Here is a 20,940-nt window from a genome sequence, read left to right on the forward strand (position 1 = left end):
GACTTTTGATGTCTTGAGACTACTGAGTTCAATTGTCGATTTATATTGATTTTTTAAACATTGACTTATGAAACTCTTTTGGTCTTCGACTTTTGAGGTCTCGAGACCGTTGTGTTCAATTGTCGATTTATATGGATTTTAAGTCTTGACTCTTTTCATATCTTGAATCTTGACGGCTGTTTTGGTTTTGATTTTGATTTTTTTTTTTGTTATATATATAGATATACATATTATCTCATGTCGCCGTCTGTGCCTAATTATCATCACATTACATGTCTTGTTATCGTCTTAAGATAATTATCTCATTATTTCCTTGAGATTTGTATATTTATTCATTTATTTTAATTACCGCTGCCTCAAGATATGACAACTGATAATAAAAGCAAACCCTAAGAAATATGAGGTTTTGAATCGGGTGCATAACCATGCCTTAACCTTGTTTTGGTGGTCTCAGTTTTCAATTAATTTCATTTGTTTGCCTTGATGAATTCACCAGCTACATCCTTGATGTTGAGAATGGGACATGGGTTGCATGGTGCATGGGCCATTCTTATACATGATTATATATATTTCTTGATTATATATGGGTGCAGGTTTTTTATGAAGCACTCTTTTCAAAGCATGACTTTGCCTTAAGTGCCCATGCATGCATGCCATGCTCATATTCATCTTTAAAAAAATTTATTGATGCACGTGGGTATATAGTAACATGCTTCTCATTATTTTGAGAAAAAAACGAACACGTGAGTATGCATGCTTCTGATTCTTTCTCTCATATATTTTTTTAATCATGCACGTATGCAAGGATAGTATTCCATGCTTTTCTCATTCTTTCCCTCATTTTTTATAAGAGATTTTTTTTTTAGTTTAAGCCCCACACAGCCAGACCATCCGAGATCCAGTTCACTTGCCATTTTTCTTATTGTTATTATTATTATTTCTTCCCATGTATATTCCTTCTTGATGCGACCTACGATCAATGCTCATCATTTATTCATTCCCGAATGATAGCCCATGAGTATATATGCATGGCATTATTTTCAACTCTTTTCTTTTATTTTAATCACATCAACACCAAATGAAGAGCAGGTGCTTTTCACATTAAATCACCATAAGGTATCATTACAACTTCCATGATTTTAATATATATATATATTTGGAGTGAGGCCCGTGAGTATATATGTGCATGCATGACTATCATTCTTTATATCATTTATTCATTTTCATGTGGTGCGTCCTTTTTTTCTTAAAATTCTTTTTTTAAAAAAATGGATCATGCACATCAGTATGCATGCATACATGTTTTCTCAAATTCTCATTTGCATTGCAATAGTTTCACATGGCTTTGAGACCCAAAAAATTAGAACATGGGTATTCATTCTGAAACAGATGATCCTTTACATTATACCTGCCAAGTTCAATCTTCTTTTTGATTGCATGATTCCAGAAATAGTGAAAACATCTCCAACGATTGTATGGGTATTAGTCATGAAGTGCAGGATATATATATATATATATATATATATATATTGTGGATGATTTAAGGCACACCAACAGGATTTGGAAAAGAAACATGCGCAGATCCCGAAAAAAAAATCCATCTGATTATATATGATAAATATATAGTTTAAGATGGGGCCAACATGAAAAGAACCCACTATAATTTATTATAACTTATTTTCTTATTCATTTATTTTGCTTGGACAATGTTGGGCTGGCCTTCTTCAAACAAGGCTCTTTTTTTAAATTCTTCTTTATAATGCACGTGGTGGCAATGACTTTTGGGAGGTTTCTGGGAAAAATGAGAAGGACAAACAGTGTCACAACGACATTCTTTTTTCTCTCTGTACGTTCCACGTTTTAAAAGATCAACCAATGCCGGAATGGCTTCCGGTGCTTCTCCAATAATTTTTTAGGTACTCATCAATGGAGAAGAGGTAGAAAAGGATAGCAACAGTATTCTGTTGAGCTTCAACCTTGATACTCTGAGCAATGTGAGCAGACCACCATTCTCGAAGATAGCAATGCAGACAAGCTCCACTTTAAAGATGTTGAGAAGTGCAGCGACTGAGTGTTCTTAAGCTGAAGGATTGGATGAAGAAAAAAGTTTCAGTAGCCAAGGGACTGCACCGGATTGCACGGAGCAATCTTAGTTGAATAGATTGGATTTAGTTAACAGCCGGATTTCATATGCAGCTTTAGCTTTAACTTCTTCACTCGAAGAAGTCCAGATCATGTTGACGAGGTGTGCAACAGTCATTCTCATCACTATGGCGGCGGCAGAGCCACCGGGCTTCATTGTCTTGGAGGAATATCTTTATTATTATTTGGTTCATTGATGTTGTTTTCTAGGTAAAGTTGCTCCACCACAGTTTCCGGAGAGTGGAGTTGGGTGCCATCATATATGCATTAGTGAGCTTCTTGCCGGTAACCGGGCAAGTGAGGCAACCAGAGTCGAGCCAACTCTTGATGGATGAACAGTCATATGTTTGGTCGGTGGAGAGCGTGACAGGATCCGTCATTGACTCCAGAGAAATCGGGCATTGATATCATTGAGCAAGGATTCTTTTTGAAACCTAGAGCTCTGTTTACTCTTCCAATTGGCGATGCTGGACCGGGAATCGGAGTTGGAATAAAAAAAAGGGCACGACAACACACCATGAATGCCATCAAGCTACTGAGAACTACGGCATCAATGGGGCAGGTGAAGGTCTTGGAGCGGAAGTCATCGATGCCATCGGAGAGGGTGATGAGAGATCGGAGAACAATCACCGGAGAGATGGCTTCACAGGGATGGACTGCCGAGAGAGATAGAAACCGGCACTGTGATGATTCTTTTTTTTATTTTGGATTTGGAATCATCTTCTTATAGTGGTTATGGAGCTCTATTCTCGGTAAGTAATTAGCGGGATAATAGATTCGGACTTTACAAGCAAAGAGCAGAGATACGGATCCGTTTTGGTGGTCTTCACAGCGAGCAGTGGCACTTGCGGCTGCGGCTGCGGCCACGGCCACGGCGACGGCAATAGTTGATGAGCGGAGGCCATCTCCTTCAAGATCTGGTCACGAAGATGAACGACTGCAATGTTGTCCCTCCGTGCAACGACGGTGGTAATTAACAATGGTAGCAGGTAATGATGTTGATGATAGAAGCAGCAACAACTGTGGCTTTCTCTCTTCTTCTTGAAATCTTCATTTTTTTTTCCTTTTTTTATCTTCAAATTATTTGTTTCTCCTCCGTTTTCGTAGGTACGTCATCGAGAACGACCGCAGGCAACAGATAAGGATGACAGCGGCAACTATGTTGGCGATGGCAACAGCACCTCAAACTCATCTATCTTCAACGCCTCTTCATGCCTTGATTACACCATCCTCACAGTATCTTCTAGTTTCTCAGGTTTCTCAATCTTTACAACTCGGGCAACATCATCGGGCAATAATGTTAAAAGCAACAACATCGGGCAATATCAGTAACAGCAGCAACGACGGCATCAAGTGGCGGTAACAACACCAACAAAAGCATCGGGCATACTTGACGGCATTATCTCAGCCATTCAAGTAACAACGGCGGTGAGCAGAAGCAGTGGTGAACGGCAGATGGCATGCTTGGCGGCATTATTTCAGCCACTCAAGCAGCCATAGCGATGAGCAACAGATGGCATCAGGAGATTTTTTTTCGAGTTTTCTTTCTTTTCTCTTCTTTTTTTTATTTTTTATTTTTGGCCGCATCCCCCCCAGGCTCTCTTCTCCTTTGCTCCTTTTTTTATGCTTCTCCCCTCCTGATTTTTTTTTTGTTTTCTCTTTTTTCTTCCTTTCTTTTTTTTTCTTCTCTTATTCTTCATTTTTTTCTTCTTCAAATCTTCTCTTCTTTTCTTTTTTTTTAAAATTTTTTTTCTGGCCTCCGGTTCCCCCAAGCTTCCTTCTTTTTTTTTTTCTCTTGTCTTTTTCCTTTCTTTTTCTTTTTTTCTTCTCTTTTTTCTCCTCCCTCTTTTTGGGTTCAACCTCCTCCTTCCTCTTTAAAGAACTCATTTGGTCTTATCTTCACCACCAAACTTCTCCGCAAAATCATAACCCAAACCTCCGTGAAATCATAGCCCATAATGAACCGAGTCAAAAGATAGGATAAACTTTTTAAAATTTAAAATTTTATTTTTTTAATTTAATTAATAAAATTTCGAGAGAGGATAAAATCAAAATTTAGAATTTTAATTAAATTTTCAAATTTTAATAAAATTCAATCTGCCTCGAGATATGTGTTTGGGAGCCCCAGGATTCGCATTTTCTCAGGTTGCCACGATATGTGGCTACATTAAATTTAGGATTTCCTCGGGATGTGCATTTGGGCTATCCTAAGATTTGAGATTGTCTAGAAATATGTGTTCTCAAGGGCAATCTTGTAATTTGTATTTATGCCTTGAGATAAATTCTCAAGGGCAATTTTGTAATTTGCATTTTACCTCGAGATATGGTCTCAAGGGGTAATTTTGTAATTTATATTTTGCCTCTAGATATGTGCTCTCGGCTGATCTTGTGATTTAAATGTTTTAGATCACATCGAGATCTGTGCTCTCGGCTGATCTTGCGATTTAAATGTTTTAGATCGCATCGAAATCTGTGCTCTCGGCTGATCTTGCGATTTAAATATTTTAGATTACCTTGAGATCTGTGCTCTAGGCTGATCTTATGATTTGGATATTTAGATCGCCTCGAGATCTGTACTCTCGGTTGATCTTATGATTTGAATATTTTAGATCACCTCGAGATCTGTGCTCTAGGCTAATCTTGTGATTTGAATGTTTTAGATCACCTCGAGATCTGTGCTCTCGGCTGATCTTGTGATTTAAATATTTTAGATCGCCTCGATATCTGTGCTCTCGGCTGATCTTGTGATTTAGATATTTTAGATCGTCTCGAGATCTGTGCTCTCGGCTGATCTCATGATCTAGATATTTTAGATCACCTTGAGATCTTTGCTCTCGGCTGATCTTCAGATTCTAATTTTTAGATTATCTCGAAAATGTCATCTAGACTTATCTTGAATATATCCAAATATAATGAAATTTATTTATTTGAACCACATGTTGTCCTAATTCGATTATGATTTAACTGTATGTAATTTTTAAAATTTTTATTCGATTTGAATCAGGATATGCAATTTTTTTTTACATGAACAATAAGCAGTACTAGTGAGGAAAAAGGGGCTCCTATTAGGCCTGATAAAGCCATTAGCTAGCATCTCCCAGACCAATTCACTACAAGAAATTAGTGATTTTGCGGCACTCATTTCTCGGCGGTTTTACCTAAATGGCCGCCAGTGATGCACATTGTGGTGGTTTACACGGCAGTTAAATAAATGGCCAGGGTTATCTTTCATTTGGTGGCGGTTTTTGGTTAAAATGGCCGTGAATTCTGCAGTATTGGCGCCATTTATATTTGAACAGCCGAGGACGCTGTGTAATAGGCGTCAGTTGTGTAACCAACCGCCGGGAATGTTATTATTTTCCCGTTGGACGACGACGAGTCCTTTTTTTTTCTCGCTCCCCTTTCTTGGCCGCTTCTTGTTAGGGTTTTTCCACTTTCCCTTTTCCCTCTCGCTCCTCTTCCCGCCCTGGCCGCTTCTTGTTAGGGTTTTTCCATTGATCCATCCGAGCTTGCTGTCGTTGATCGTTAACCAGCACACCATCAACCTCTTGTTTCATTCAATCTCGGTTTTTCACTTATCTCCACAATAAATCATCTCATTTTGATGATCTGGTTGCTTTTTGTGGTTTTTTTCGAAGGTTTTAATTGATTCCTATTTTTTTCCTTAATTCTTCTTTTAACCATGGAGTCATTTGTACTGGTGATCTTGGTGATGCTAATTGTTCCTAGATCTGAACACGGTTGATGGATTTCCCTCAAATTTGCTTGCTTTCATAGTTTTAGATTGTCCTAATGTTTCTTATTTTCATTTCAGGTTGGTTCCTCTCTCTGCAATTGCATTCATGTCCACCTGGTCAATATTTTGGAACTTCTACTTATCGTCTATCTGTAAATGATTTGTTAAAGCTCATCTGGCAGCACTGGGCCTGTTCTCGTTTTGGTAACTAATTGATTTATCTGCTTTCTCAAATTATTTTCCTTTATTGATGAATCTATATCATTTTAGAGCTTCATCTGAAAGAAGATCAGAGAATATTTTTATCATCAGTTAATGAATTGCTTTCTTCTAATATTTGTTAATTGATGAGTGGAAAATCCTGATCATTTTATAATTTCTTGCATGCCCCATGTAATGTTAATTACACTTATGTTGTAGGATTACCAAAGTTGATGAGGTTTGTTCTTGCGAGCATAGTGTAGTGTGCTTAATTGTAGTTTGATCATATTGTGGCTCATCGGGTGGATGTCAGTGATTATGATCATTATTTTAAATGGAATTTCTTTAGAAAGTTGATGATGAATAGCTTGAGTTATATGTGACCAGTGTTGGATTTCAAAACTGAATGTTCTTAGGAATTTCTAATAATAGTTTGATTTAATGTTCCTAAGAGGAGATAGTCAACTTTTGAGTATTTTGACAATGAGATTATTATAGATGAAGTAAATATTAATGTTGAGGTAATGGCACAATGATAAGGATCTAAGATATGATTGAGCATAAGAAAGGGTTAATAGTAAAGACTTGTGGAAGTAAATGCCTGATGATGTGTAAAGTAGGATTAGATCAATATATATATATATATATTGGAATGTGTAAATATACGTGATGAGATGAACACATTTTCATGACTTTTAAAGGACTTGGATGTTGTAGTTGACTAGAATTTGGGGATTAATCTTGTACTTGGAGGAAAACTTAGTGAGCTGCAAAAAGGAGAAAGCTAGAATGATCCTAAGTAACTTGAGGTTTAACTAGACCAAAAGCCATGTTTGTTCTGATGACTTTTTATTGTATTTTAAAACTCAATGTTTCCTCTCTACACTATTAGCATTTGCTTTTAGAAATGATTTGTAAAACCTTTCGCTTTTATAAGTATACTTTTGATGTTTATCATTATAAACAGGGTTTTCATTACTGTTCATCTGGATTGTGGATATTTTAGGGTATTTAATATTGGTTGGTTTTATTGCCTAAAGCAATGTTTCAATCAACTTGAAAAGCTTCACGTGTTTCTTGGCAATTGGATAGAAAATGTTTTTGAACATATTGACAAATTGGGATCGGAATACTTTATGAAAGTTTATATGCATTGTTATGCTTTTGGCATTGGCTTTGTAGAAATAACGTTTATTTCTGATGTGTGAATGCTTGTCCTGGATAAGGACCCTGTGGTATGATTTATACAGATTGTATTATTGCTACATCTACATGATAATTTAGATGGTGACGGCGGGCTAAGGCCTGACTACTGCAGTAGTGGGTCCCCACAGGCCAGCCTTTAGAGGTGGCGTGGTGGACCTGAGTGGTGATTTGTCATGTTTAAATGGGAGTATAGAGCCCTGATTGGATATTCATCGGAATCCCGAGGTCACCATACGGGGCCGATGGACCAACGTCAAGGGTGCCAAGACCTTGATGGCTCTCAACTTAGTTGCGACGGCGGCTAATGTTGAAGAGTGTTTTTAGGCCATTACTTAGTTACATGTCAAATATGTAACACTAGGGATCTAGGGCAAAACGATGTCATTTTAGATCCAAACATACTCAAACTAAAGTAAAACTAGTTCCAATGGATTCCATATAAGAAGGGCTTCGATTTGGACCAAAGAAATATAAGAAAAGGCCAAGTTTTTTTCGATGCTACGTGACTTGAATTTGCTACTGATGCTACTATAGGGCCCAAAAAAACAACTTAAATCAAGGTTTATTTCTAGGGTTTCAAAGATTTCAAAAAAATGATGAAATCACGAGAAAAATACTGAAGAAAAAAACCCTTGGATCGAGCCTCTACAAGCTCGGAGAATGAGAGGAAGAGAATAGTAGTGTTGATTAGCCAAAAAAGCTTGCTGACAATTTTTTTTTTTCAAGAATAGGTGTTCGGCCGAATGAAGAAGAAAGAAATGAAAACAAAGAAGAAGAGAAGGAAGTGAGAAACAGAGAAGTCACGTTGCTTCTCTTATCCTCATTCAATTCCCCTTTTTTTTAAATAAGATAATTACCAAAATGCCCTTATTAATAGAAAATAGGAAAAAATGAGTCCAAAAGACCGTTTTGCCCCTTGGTTTTCAATCGATTTTTCACACACAACCTATTGTGCAATCATACGAGGATCGCCACTAGTGCAAAATGACCATTTTACCCTAATGCATGCACAGAATTGTAAAAAGCTCGAGGTCAAAAATTCGGTGACGAGTATCACATAAATCATTACTTTAATTACTCTCACTAAGAAAAAAATGTTTTTATAGGAACTTTTATCATTCAAAGTTCAAAATGTAAAAAAATCTCCTAGTTCTTTGTAGCCCAATCAGGGATGAACGAGTATGAATTTAATGAATAATTCCCGTTGTGGCTATCCTTTGCTCACTTTGTCCTTAAACAAAAAAAGGAGTATCATTATGACTTACGAGGCTAACAAATCACAGGATGATATAATAATAACACACATTGATTACATTAAAAAAAATTTTGACAGTAAGCAGCAAACACCCTATTTAAAGTTAATAGTCAAGAACGTGCACTAATATGGAGCGTATTCGCAAATTCAACAACATCGTGCTCTTGTATGTTTTGATCATGGATTTTCCTGAAGCAAAAATCTTATGCAAATTGCAAAAGATCCGTTGCCAATTGGCTATGAAGCCATTGATTTACTACATTAAATTGGAGTGTCAAAATAACCCCCCAAAATCCCATTTGAGATTCTTATTCTTGTTGACTACTACGAGGGCAATTATGCCATTAATGGCCATGGTTTTGTTATGGAAAATTCGAAAGCCATGCCTGCCGACCGTGGAGAGATTACTCCCTGACAAGCTTGGTCTATAAATAGTCCCAGTCACCATTCTAAACGCTGCTCCAACGTCTTATTTAGTTCTTTCTTTTTCGTTCCCCAAGAACCACGATGGTCGAGATTGTCTCCGCGTTGCCGAGGTTCCGAGGCAGTGAAATGATCTTCATCACGAGTTCCTTCTTGGAAAACCAGGTTAGATCTTAGGCTATAACAAGATTTCTCGTTAGATTTATGATTCTCTCTTGATTTTAAGTGTTATTGTGAACCTTCTTTTTCTTTGATTACAGGATTTTTTATTGTTTTTATCTTGGAAGGTTTCTCAACATTTGTGTGATTTCTTCAGGAGAAAGAATGGTGTTAGGGTTTAATCGACATGAAGCTGAGGAGCTTTCCCCTCGACTTGGCCTGGGGTGCTTTCTTGAAATGATTGGATTCTCTGTGTGGGTGTGTGAGTGTGTGTTTTAACTAATTGGGGTTTTCATCTTGGAAGGTTTCTGAAGATCTGTGTGATTTCTTCAGGAGAATGAATGGGTTTAGGATTTGATCAAGAATAGGAGGGAGACACGAACCAGAGGAGTCCTCACAATCTTCATTTGGTTCACATCAGGTGGTTGTTCAAAACACGCCCTTTTCCCCTGGACTCGGCCTGGGATGCCTTCTTCAAGGTTGAACCATTTACAATTTTTTTTTTGTTATTTATCTACAGTTTTTTCCTTTTATTCTCATGTAATTGTGGAGTGTTGGTTCTTGATTTATTAGCGAAGCTTTGAATACTTGTAGGGTGAGGAAGAGAGTAGTTTTTCAATTTATGTGCACTCAAGGCCTGGATTTCTTTTCAGTAAGGACATGACAAGGTCTGCATACTTTTATGGTTGCCAGGTCAACAATAGCTTATAGTTTTGTGATTTATCATGTTAAATTGTGTAGTATCTTTAACCCAAGAATCAGTTGTTGAGAATTGGTGATTTTATCATGTTAACTTAGACAGTTATCTTTAACTTAATAATTAATTGTTGAGAATTCATGATTTATCATGTTAAATTACATAGTACCTGAATTCAACGATCAATTGTTGAGAACTATACCAATGCAACTTCTCTGCTTTTTAGGATTTGTTGTCTTAATCACCTAATGTTAGTCTATGTTTCTTGATGTATTACTTGTCCTTTCTTCTTTAATTTTTTGATGTCTTTGATCATGCATCTTTGTTTCTTTCCTAGTTATTGTTTGAGAGATAGTGGATGACCCATCATCTATTAAACATGGATAATAAATATTGTTATATGCAAATATCATTTTTACAGAAATAAATAAGCAAATTCCCACATTTTTAGTGGTATGCAAGCAAAAAACCCTAATAATTATAACTTTTCTATTTGTTACAGAGAAAATATCTTTTAAAAAGTTTGCTAGGCTTCTAATTTGAGACTGATAAGGTCAAATCAGATTTAAAGGATTGACCTAAAGCTGAGTTTGTGTGAAGATGGACCAACTTTGTTTTTTCCTATTGCTTGTTGTATTTACTTTTGTTATTATTTTCTTGTGCTGCCATAATTGAGCAATGGCTTTGGTTTGGCAACTATGATCATGTTCATTGGAAATTTTATTAATCGATTGCGGAAAGAAATATGTGATGGAGAACTATCCATTTAATTTGATTTGATTTGATTTGATTTGATTTGATTTGATTTGATTTTATCACAAAAAATCAGGTATTGTTTGAGTTACATTTTTGTCACAATGTTTTGAATTCATTCAGATTTGTTTCCTGTCGAACTATTCTGCTTCATTTGGTTGATCATGGGTATTCAACATATACTAGTATGCAACTATTATGTATACCAAAGGGCTGCAGAGATTTATTCTTTCTTCATGCTTGTACTTATTGTTGTGACTGCTTTAGATGAATGGCTTATATGCAAAAGTAATGTCTCCACATGCTTTTCATGATTTGTTTCTCATAACCTCTTTTTGTTACATCACAGTCAAGTAGAATTGCCAGGTGAAATTTCTGGTGGATGTGAAATTGGTCACTAGGTTCTGATAGCATCTAGTCATATAATGCTAGAAGCAGTTTTGATGACACAAAAGAACATTGTTATAATCCAAAAAGTGCATCCTATAAGGGTCTCAGACCATCACTTGACTTGAATTTCTTCTTTTATATGGTTTACAGAAGTTCGGTATGGGTTATTCTTGTGTGCTTGTTATATAACAGTGTGTTTTTCTATTCTCCAGTGTGCTGTTTCAGTCAGAAAGCATACTAAAGTTATGGTTGGTGATGACATAGTCTTCCCCAAATTCAGAAGCACTGCAGAGTAAGTAGTGCTTCATGATGTTGAGATATTTTAAAGTTTATTTCTTTGAGACTTGTACATCAAAAAACAATTTTTTTTTTATTTGTTTTAGAAACTTTGAAATGTACAGCTGTGTATGAATGATGGTTGACATGTTAATGATGGTTTTATCTTGATTGGTGGCCATTGTCTAGCTGTTGTTGTTTTTTTGTTTGTGTGTGTTGGGGATCAACCTATTGTGTTAGTATTTGTCTTTCATTGGTCTGCTTAAATTTATCCTTGGATATCCTTCTGTTACATTAAAGTCATTTCGTAAAAGAAAGATTTCAATTTAAGATCGTGTGCTGCTTGCTATGCACCTATTTTGCTTCACTTTAAATTAGGTTAAATAATTGCAAGTTTGCTTCTTGTCGATTATATTTGTCTACTCATTTTCCATATAAGATTTTTTTTCTTTCTTTTTTTTTTAAGGCTTGAAAACATGTCAGATTTGGGCTTAATATGTTCATTTTCATGTACAACTTGGGGCTGTTAGTTGCTACTATTTCTTGGTTTAAGTTCCGTTAAAAATATAATATCTTTGAGAACTTGTTTGTCGTACACATTTTTTTTTTGTTGATAAGTCCCATTCTAGCATGAAATAACAATCTGTATTTGTTTCTTTATTATGCCTTAAAATAAATAAATTTCTATTTGTCTATTTTTCAAATCTTATCAAGGTCATATTTTAAAATTTTATATTTATTAGTATTGAAAATTTATCCTTATAACTGTAAGTAATAATTTTATACCTTATTTTTTGGTTAGTTAATTTTTTTATTTAAATTATATTGATAATTTTTGTTGGCCTACATGTACAATACATATGCTTATAAAGGTGTCGACGATTGGGTACGTCTTCTCATTAAAATTTTGTTTACTGCCACATGTATAGTTCATAAGTTCCTGATAAATTTTGCTTAAACATTGCCTCTAAGATTATATAAAACAACAAATATTTATGTTTGTTTATATTTGTAGCAAACATGTTCTGTTTCTTCTAAAATTTGTTTTCTAAAATGTTTGCCATTTTTTTGAGGAATAAAACAAAATAAGAGAAAAAAAAGGAGAATTTTAAAAATAATTTGCAAGTTCAACTATTTGGATACTAACTATAAATTCTCATGCATATTTGCATGTCATTTAAATTTGCATAATTTAGCACATTTTGGAAAGCAATGTGTATTTTCTTGGCAAGCAGTTTAAAGTAAGCAGCATGTTGCAAAATTATATCTTATTGATCTTTTCTTCTTGTCAAGGCTTGTTTCTTAAGGTTCTTAAGATAAGTAGATGTTGGTTTTTATCAGTTGAAATTGTTTGAGATTTGATTGGAAATTATATGAGATTTTGTCTTAACCTAAGGTCCTCATTAGTTGCCTATAGACGGATGGAAAGAGTATATTTGCATATCAGATGAGCATATTACTCAGACTTTACTAGCAGTAAGTAGTTTCTTGGAAACTTTACAATTATGTGCAGCTCATGCCAAAGACTTTTGAGTACATAAAGGCAAGCATGCATTATAACATTTATTCACAAAATTAAACTCTATGTATATGCGTGTGTAGGTGAGTGTGTGCGCTAGTACATGTGTGGTTTGCAATGATTTTATGCAATCTTCTTGAACTATGGACCATGGCTTGATGACATTAGGGGAGGTTGAGATTAGGTATTTAGATATTGTATTATATGTTCAAAGCTATCTCGCTTATGCGGATTGATGGGTTGACTGACCCAACGGATATTATTTTGTGTAGACTAATAAACGAGGGTTTACCTAGTTGCTTTGATAGGTATTATCAAGTTGCCATGTTATCTGCTTTCAGTAATTTAGTGATTCTTGATTAATTAGTTGTTTCCACTGCCTGACATTGATTGATGTTTTGTTAATCAGCAAAAGGGAATTGAAGAGAAATTAACTTGGAGATTTTTGACCCATTCATTGTGGGATATTTGACCCATTCGTTGTGGATCACATCTAGTGGCGCACGAGCTTTCAGATGCTACTCTTATTCCTGCGGAACTATCAAGGTATGGACAACTTATGACTCATCAAATAATTATAGAGGTTTAATCAAGGTTTTTAAAAACCCAAGGCGGGTTTCGAGGCGCTTCTCAACCATGAGGCGAAACGTAAGCCTCGAGGCGTTTTGAGGCGTAAGCCTCAATTAAAGAATATTATTTATCTTAATAAATATTTTGTTTTTCGGCAATCAAAAAATTTGAAAAATATATTGTTTTCAAAAACACAATATTTTTAGAAATAGCCTCTTTATTTCTCGTAACTTATTTCCTATTAAAGAACATTATGTTTTTATTTGTAAAGTAAATATTTTTCGTTTTCCGGTAATTAAAATTTTGAAAAATATAGAATTTATTCATCTCCCAGTAGGTATATATGTGAATACTCTAGAAAAATATATATTTAAAGCATGCATATTTGTGTATATAGTTTTTTTTTGTGCCCCTACTTTCTTTGAAAGGATCCTTTTATTTCCAACAGAAGGCCCTATTTTATTAAAATATATTATTTTTATTTATAAAATAAATACTTTTTGTTTTGTTTTCAACAATTAATAAAATTGAAATTTATCTTAAACGAGAGACCATTTATCTTATTAAAATATATTATTTTTATTTATAAAATAAATACTTTTTGTTTTGTTTTAAAAAAAATTAATAAAATTGAAACTTATCTTAAACGAGAGACCACTTATCTTATTAAAATAGATTATTTTTATTTATAAAATAAATACTTTTTATTTTGTTTTAAAAAAAAATTAATAAAATTGATTGAAGGCGTGCGCCTTGAGGCCTTGGCCTTGCGCCTCGCCTTGTTGAGGCGTGCCTCAAGGACGCCTCAATCGATTTTAAAAACCATGGGTTTAATAAATTAATTCGCACAAAATAGCTTTTTTGTTTTGAATAAATAGCCTCTTTTTAGCCAATTGAACTAGAAAATATGTTTTTGGTCTCCATCACAATTAGTTTCAATCATTTACCGTTATATAAACACAAAAAGAAATATCTTCCCGTAAAATAAATAGTTGTTTAGTCAAGTCTTCTGTTGGAAAACCACTTAAGAACTTGTCTCCTTTAAAGGCTGTTTGGTTTGCGATGATGATATATTGCCTCAGAATGTTTTGGTAATGTGATTACCATGTGTTAAGTGTGTAAAATATGCCTTGAATTTTTACACATGTTAAAGAAAGTATGCATTATACCTTCTTGAGGAGGTTGGCTTATAAGATTCTAAAGCAGATGACACTCCACTGGATTCCAATGTTAAACTTCTACTAGGACTGGGAGCCACTATCAGATCAATAAAAATATTAGTAGGTAGACTTAATTATTTCATGGTAACACGGCCAGGCATTTCATTTGATGTGGGAGTAGTGTGTTAGTTTTTAAACTCCTTATGTGATCTCAACTCATTGGGAAGCTGCACTTCAAATATTGAAGTTCATCAAAGGAGCACCTGGAGAAGGCTTAATCTATGAGAATAAAGGGCATATGGAGATTAGTTGCTATTCAAATCCAGATTGGGCAGGATGCCCCTCTGATCGAAGGTTAACTTCAGGATGTTGCGTCTTATTTGGAGGCAACCTAGTAGCAAGATCAAGTGCAGAGCCCGAGTATTAAGCCATGGTCAGTGCAACATGTGAGCTTACATGGTTCAAACAACTTCTAGAAAAGTTAAGGTTTTGTAAAATGACTCCAATGAAATCATATGTGACAATCAAGTTGCCCCACTCATTGCATCTAATCCAGTTTTTCATGAAAGGACCAAACACATTGAGATTGACTATCACTTTGTAAGGGAGAAGTTGGTTGAAAGGGTTATTGTTTACCGAGTTTGTCAGTGCCAACAATTAACCTACAGATGTCTTTACAAAGGCACTAAGAGGACCTCAAATTTAGCATATACGCAATAAGCTTTATGCATATGATATTTATATTCCAGCTAGAGGGGAGTGTTAGGATATTCAAAAATAGATGTGAATATTCTCTTAGATAAAATTTGGAGATTTGATTGGGTTTTCTATTTATGGCTGATTTGGTGATTTGATTGATTCTTTATTCATGGCTGATTGGTTCTCTATTTATGGTTGATTGATTCTTTATTTATAGAGGCCATTACTATACCATAATTATGTATAAATAGGGCCTTTACCCTTTATAAATGATATAAAATATTCTCTCATTTTACAGCAACTATGAAACATAACATAAGACCTTCCTAACCGAATACAATCAAGAAGGGATTCCTTCTGTAAAAGCAATTATCTCTTCTCAACCCTTAGACACCTTAAACGATCCTGCCACTTCAACTTCCTTTTCATTCTTGCTGTTTCCCTTACAAACTCATAAACTCTAAGTGCACTACTTAACTGGTTTACTCATTTCACACCCATCTTCTCATCATAACCTGCCAAAATCTTCCCAACATTCAAACTCAACTTACCACCATTCTTGTGCAGGTGCTTACAAACTTCAACTTCAATGACCCTAACATCACCATATAAATAGTTAAACAATAGTGTGAGCAAGTACTTGGAGGAGTAGGGTTGTGCCTCCGTTTGCTTCCTTGAAATTGATGTCCCTCCACCAAAATGTCTTTGATTTGGTCCAAATTTTCTCAAAGCATACTATAGAAAATTAGATTAGCTAGTTTAGCAAATGTGGCGATGAGGACAAAAATCACAAAATTTCAAGACTTCTCAACCTCTTTTGAGCCTTAAGCTAGAGAAATGCTATGATGAAAACCCAATAGAATTTTGGCAAAAGGCAAAGTGTATGCTCAAATAGAATTAACCGATTCTAATAAGTTGTTATTGTTAGACCAATGAGATATATAATGAGGAAGACATAAAAGGGTTCAAGATTGATTTTCATGAATTAGTTAATCTTAGACTAATTCAAAAGTTAAAAACTTCACACGGCAGGCCAGCCTTTACAGTTAGAAACCTTGTAGAAATAAAACGGGGAAAAGATCGGACGTTAGTAATGGAAGCAATTTGGTTGAAGATGTTAAAGGAGTAAATTAAGCTACTGTTACAGCAATTATAGCCTAAAATTATGTGTAACTGAAAACTATTATTGTCTGTATTATTGTACATATCAGTTACTGTTATCTATAGCTGTATATATAATTGTAAGGTTGTACAATGAAAAGTTAGAAACATTTCCTCCATTTCTATCATGGTATCAGAGATAGCAATCTAATCTACTCAATTTCTTAGAGAGTTTTGATCTCTGGTCCTGATTTTTTTCCTGAGAGTTTTGATCTCTAACTTTTGTTTTTGTGATCCAATTATGGAAAATATTAGTATTGTCAAGTTCGATGGGAAGAATTATCCTTTATAGAATTCAGTTTCAGTATGTTTGTTGAAGGGAAGGATCTCTTGGGGGTTTTAGATGGTACTACATGTGAACCTACTGAAGCCCTAGAGAAGATAAAATGGAAGACAAAGAATGCTCAAGTCATTTCTTGGCTGCTTAACTCCATGAACCAAGAGACTGCTTTGAGTCTTCGTGCCTTTGTGAAAGCTTCAGAGATGTGGAGTTACTTGAAGAAATTATACTCTCAATCAAATCAAGCACGAGAGTTTCAATTGGAATATGACATTTCTCAGTATACTCAAGGGGACAAAGACGTTCAGGCTTATTATTCTGGTTTCATGGCTTTATGGTCTGAACAAGACTTGGTAACAATTGGTTCCATTGATGTAGCTGCTCTCCAACATGTTTTGAAGGAACGCAAGAAGGCGAGGACAATGCAATTTTTGATGAAATTGAGACCAGAATTTGAACATGTTCGTGCCAGTATTCTAAATCGCCAATCACAACCCGATTTGGATGAAATTATTGCTGATCTTCTTCGAGAAGAAACTCGTCTTCGTACACAAGCCACACTCAATCATTCAACTACCATTTTTGATGGGGCCTTATTCTCCTCAAATACTAAACCAAAGGGACGGTTCAAAGACCTAAGCCAAATCCAGTGTCATGATTGCAAAGAATATGGCCACGTCGTTTCACATTGCAAGAAGAAAAATTTCTGCAACTATTGCAAGAAAAAAGGCCATATTATATCTGAATGTCGTCTATTGCAAGGGCGAAGACAAGGACACAAAGCCTTCTTTAGTACAGATACTTCATTTGTCACGCCTAATTCCCTTGGTGAGACACGATTGACCACTGAATCAATTCAAAAGATGATTCAAGATTCTGTTGCCTCCACTATTTCAGGTGCTATTGCGAATGCCTTTTCTGCTGTAGGCCTCTCAGGTACAACTCCTCCTGATTCTACATGGTTTATAGATTCAGGTGCTTCAAATCACATGAGTAGTCAACAAAACCAATTCAAATCCATCCAACCTGATGATTCTCATGCTCCTATTATCACTGCCAACGGTGAAAAATTACAAGTTTCTGGTACAGGAACTGTTCTATGCTCTTCTGAAAATTCCTTCCCTTTAACCAATGTGCTCTATGTTCCCAAATTAACTACTAATCTTATTTCTGTTGGTCAATTAGTTGATCAAAATTGCTCATTACATTTCTTTCGTAATGGTTGTTGGATTCAGGATCAACAAACTGGAAAACTGATCGGGAAGGGGCGTAAGCATGGACGTCTCTTTGTGCTCGAAACTGATCAAAGTACTCCTCTTTATAGCTTGATTGCCTCTTCTGTGCCTAATAAATCTATGTTGTGGAATTTGTGGCATCGCCGGCTTGGTCATCCAGATCATTATCGGTTACAATTGTTCTTGAAAACTATGTTTCCATCTAGTAAATCGTTTGTTTTTAATAATCATCCAAGTTGTCATAGTTGTGCATTATCCAAGTCTCATAAACTTTCTTTTCCAACTAGTCGTACCATTTACACCACATCTTTTGAGTTAATACACAGTGATGTTTGGGGTCCTTCTCCAGTAGTGTCTCGTATGGGGTACAAGTATTTCATTCTTTTTATTGATCAATTTACTCGATACACTTGGATTTACTTTATGCATTTCAAATCTGAGGTATCTTCCATTATAAGAAATTTTGTAATCATGGTAGAAACTCAATTTAACACCCGTATCAAAATTTTTCGTTCTGATTCGGGGGGAGAATATCGTGAGTCTGGCTTATCAAAAATTTTTTCTGCCAATGGCATTGTTTCCCAACATTCTTGCCCTTATACACCTGAACAAAATGGGCTTGCTGAACGGAAAAATAGACATCTCTTGGAACTTGCCCGTGCCTTGCTTGTTGAGTCCTCAACACCTTCAAGATTTTGGGTAGAAGCTATTAAAACAGCTGTTTATCTCATTAATAGACAACCGTGTCATCACCTTGGCAACAAGTCTCCATTTGAATGTTTATATGATCATCCTCCTGTCTATTCTCACCTTCCTGTCTTTGGTTGCATTTGTTTTGTTCTTCTTCCACCTCATGAGCGAAATAAATTGTCACCCAAAGCTGCTAAGTGTGTTTTTCTTGGGTATGCTGATAATCAAAAAGGTTTTGTTTGCTTTGATCCAATTAAGCAACAAATTCGCATCTCTAGGCATGTCACTTTCATAGAAAACTCTTATTATTATTCTTCACCCACATCATCCTCAATTTCTGCAGTATCTTTCCTACCCTCATTCGTAGACTCCAATGATCAGAATGACGAGCACCAAGGGACTACTGTGACTTCACCTCTTTCTTCTGTTCAAGGTATTGTTTCTCTTGATCCATCCATCACTTCTTTTTCTCATCCTTCTTCCTCTGATTGCACTTTACCACCATCATTACCTGCACATCCTCTTAAACAATACGCTCGTCGTCCTAAACCTTCCATCACATGCCCAACATCTATCCTCCCTGCTACATCTGAATCTATGCCAGACATAGGAGTTGTACCTGAACAACAAGATGCACCTCCTCTTCGAAGATCAGAGCGCAAATCTGTACCGCCAAAAAGATATGGCTACTCACCTGAACATTGTGGACCCAAATCAGCCTTACTGTCTACTTTGGCATAGGTTTCTATTCCTTCATCTTACAAGGAAGCTATGGAGCAAGAATGTTGGAAACAAGCTATGGCTGAAGAATTGAAAGCTTTGCAAGATAATCACACATGGGAGCTTTGTCCAGATCCACAAAATGGTCAAGTCATTGGTAGCAAGTGGGTATATACAGTCAAATTGAAGGCTGATGGTAGTCTTGATCGTTACAAAGCAAGGCTAGTTGCTCAAGGCTATAAGCCAGAATATGGGATTGATTATGACGAAACGTTTGCTCCTGTCGCCAAAATGACTACTATTCGTGTTGTCTTGGCATTGGCGTCTACCAATCGGTGGTGTTTGCATCAATTAGATGTCAAAAATACTTTTCTTCATGGAGATTTGATGGAAACAGTCTATATGAAGCTTCCTCTTGGTTATCCATTACAACCACAACAATCAGGTTATGTTTTGCAAACTAAAAAAATCGTTATATGGTTTAAAACAAGCTCCACGAGCTTGGTTTAAAAAATTCCATACCACTATTTGTGCCTCTGGGCTTCGCCAAAGCTCTCATGACCATTCTATGTTCTTGCGAGAAACTTCTGCTGCCATGATTATCTTGCTTATTTACGTTGATGATATTATCATTACTGGAAATGATACTGCAGGAATCTTTGACATCAAAGCCATACTTCATTCATCATTTCATATGAAAGATCTTGGAGCGCTTACTTATTTTTTAGGCCTTGAGGTAACTTATACATCTAATGGTTTAGGACTGAATCAAACCAAGTATACATGTGATATAATTCGTGAAGCCAACTTAACTGATGACAAGGTTGCTCACACTCCCATGGAAGTGAATGTCAAATACAAGAACGATGATGGGAAGCCAATTTCAGATCCCACACACTATCGCAAGATTGTTGGGAGCTTGGTATATCTCACCATGACAAGACCTGATATTTCCTTCGCAGTTCACATTCTAAGCCAGTTTGTATCTGATCCTCGACAACTTCACCTAGCAGCCTTGCATCGCGTAATCCAATATTTAAAAGGAAGTATTAGGAGAGGTATCTTCTTCCCATCTTCTTCTATGCTCAATGTTAAAGGATTTACAGATGCAGACTGGGCAGGATGCCCAGATTCTCGTCGTTCAACTACAGGTTGGTGTATGTTTCTTGGAGATTCATTGATATCATGGAAATGCAAAAAGCAAGATCGTGTTTCCAAGTCATCTACCGAGGCAGAATATCGTTCTATGTCTACAGCATGTTCAGAAATTGTTTGGCTTCAAAGATTACTAGATGAACTTAGAGTGAAGTTGAATGAACCAACTCAACTCTTTGTTGACAATATGAGTGCTATTCAAATTGCTAATAATCCTGTTTTTCATGAACGGACCAAACATATTGAAGTAGATTGTCACTACATTAGGGAGCTTTTACAACAAGGGCTTATTACCTTACCACACATAAAGACTGAACACCAGCTAGCTGACATATTTACAAAAGCTAAGACAAGAGGTAGACATGAATTTTTGCTGGACAAATTGATGCTTAAATCAGCATCAATTTGAGGAGAAGTGTTAAAGGAGTAAATTAAACTACTGTTACAGCAATTATAGCATAAAATTATGTGTAACTGAAAACTATTATTGTCTGTATTATTGTACATATCAGT

At 35.7% G+C, this 20,940-nt stretch overlaps 1 protein-coding gene and 1 long non-coding RNA gene across 4 annotated transcripts; both read left to right on the plus strand.

Moving 5' to 3' along the window:
- Positions 1 to 8,988: 8,988 nt before the first annotated feature.
- On the plus strand, positions 8,989 to 13,482 carry LOC120270875. 3 transcript variants are annotated; one of them, XR_005539701.1, is made up of 6 exons: positions 8,989 to 9,128; positions 9,280 to 9,380; positions 9,456 to 9,601; positions 9,717 to 9,790; positions 11,175 to 11,254; positions 13,167 to 13,482. It is a non-coding gene; the product is annotated as an uncharacterized LOC120270875 (long non-coding RNA). The 3 variants fall into 3 exon arrangements; XR_005539703.1 differs by having other exon boundaries at positions 9,280 to 9,376; XR_005539702.1 differs by lacking the exon at positions 9,717 to 9,790.
- Positions 13,483 to 19,648: 6,166 nt separating this feature from the next.
- LOC120270250 (uncharacterized mitochondrial protein AtMg00810-like) lies at positions 19,649 to 20,836 on the plus strand. The gene has a single exon (XM_039277267.1). It carries the CDS (start codon positions 19,721 to 19,723, stop codon positions 20,834 to 20,836), a length of 1,116 nt encoding a protein of 371 aa, XP_039133201.1. The 5' UTR covers positions 19,649 to 19,720.
- Positions 20,837 to 20,940: the final 104 nt, after the last annotated feature.

The sequence above is a fragment of the Dioscorea cayenensis genome, chromosome 10 (genome assembly GCF_009730915.1).
Source record: "Dioscorea cayenensis subsp. rotundata cultivar TDr96_F1 chromosome 10, TDr96_F1_v2_PseudoChromosome.rev07_lg8_w22 25.fasta, whole genome shotgun sequence".
In the NCBI taxonomy this organism is placed as follows: domain Eukaryota; kingdom Viridiplantae; phylum Streptophyta; class Magnoliopsida; order Dioscoreales; family Dioscoreaceae; genus Dioscorea; species Dioscorea cayenensis.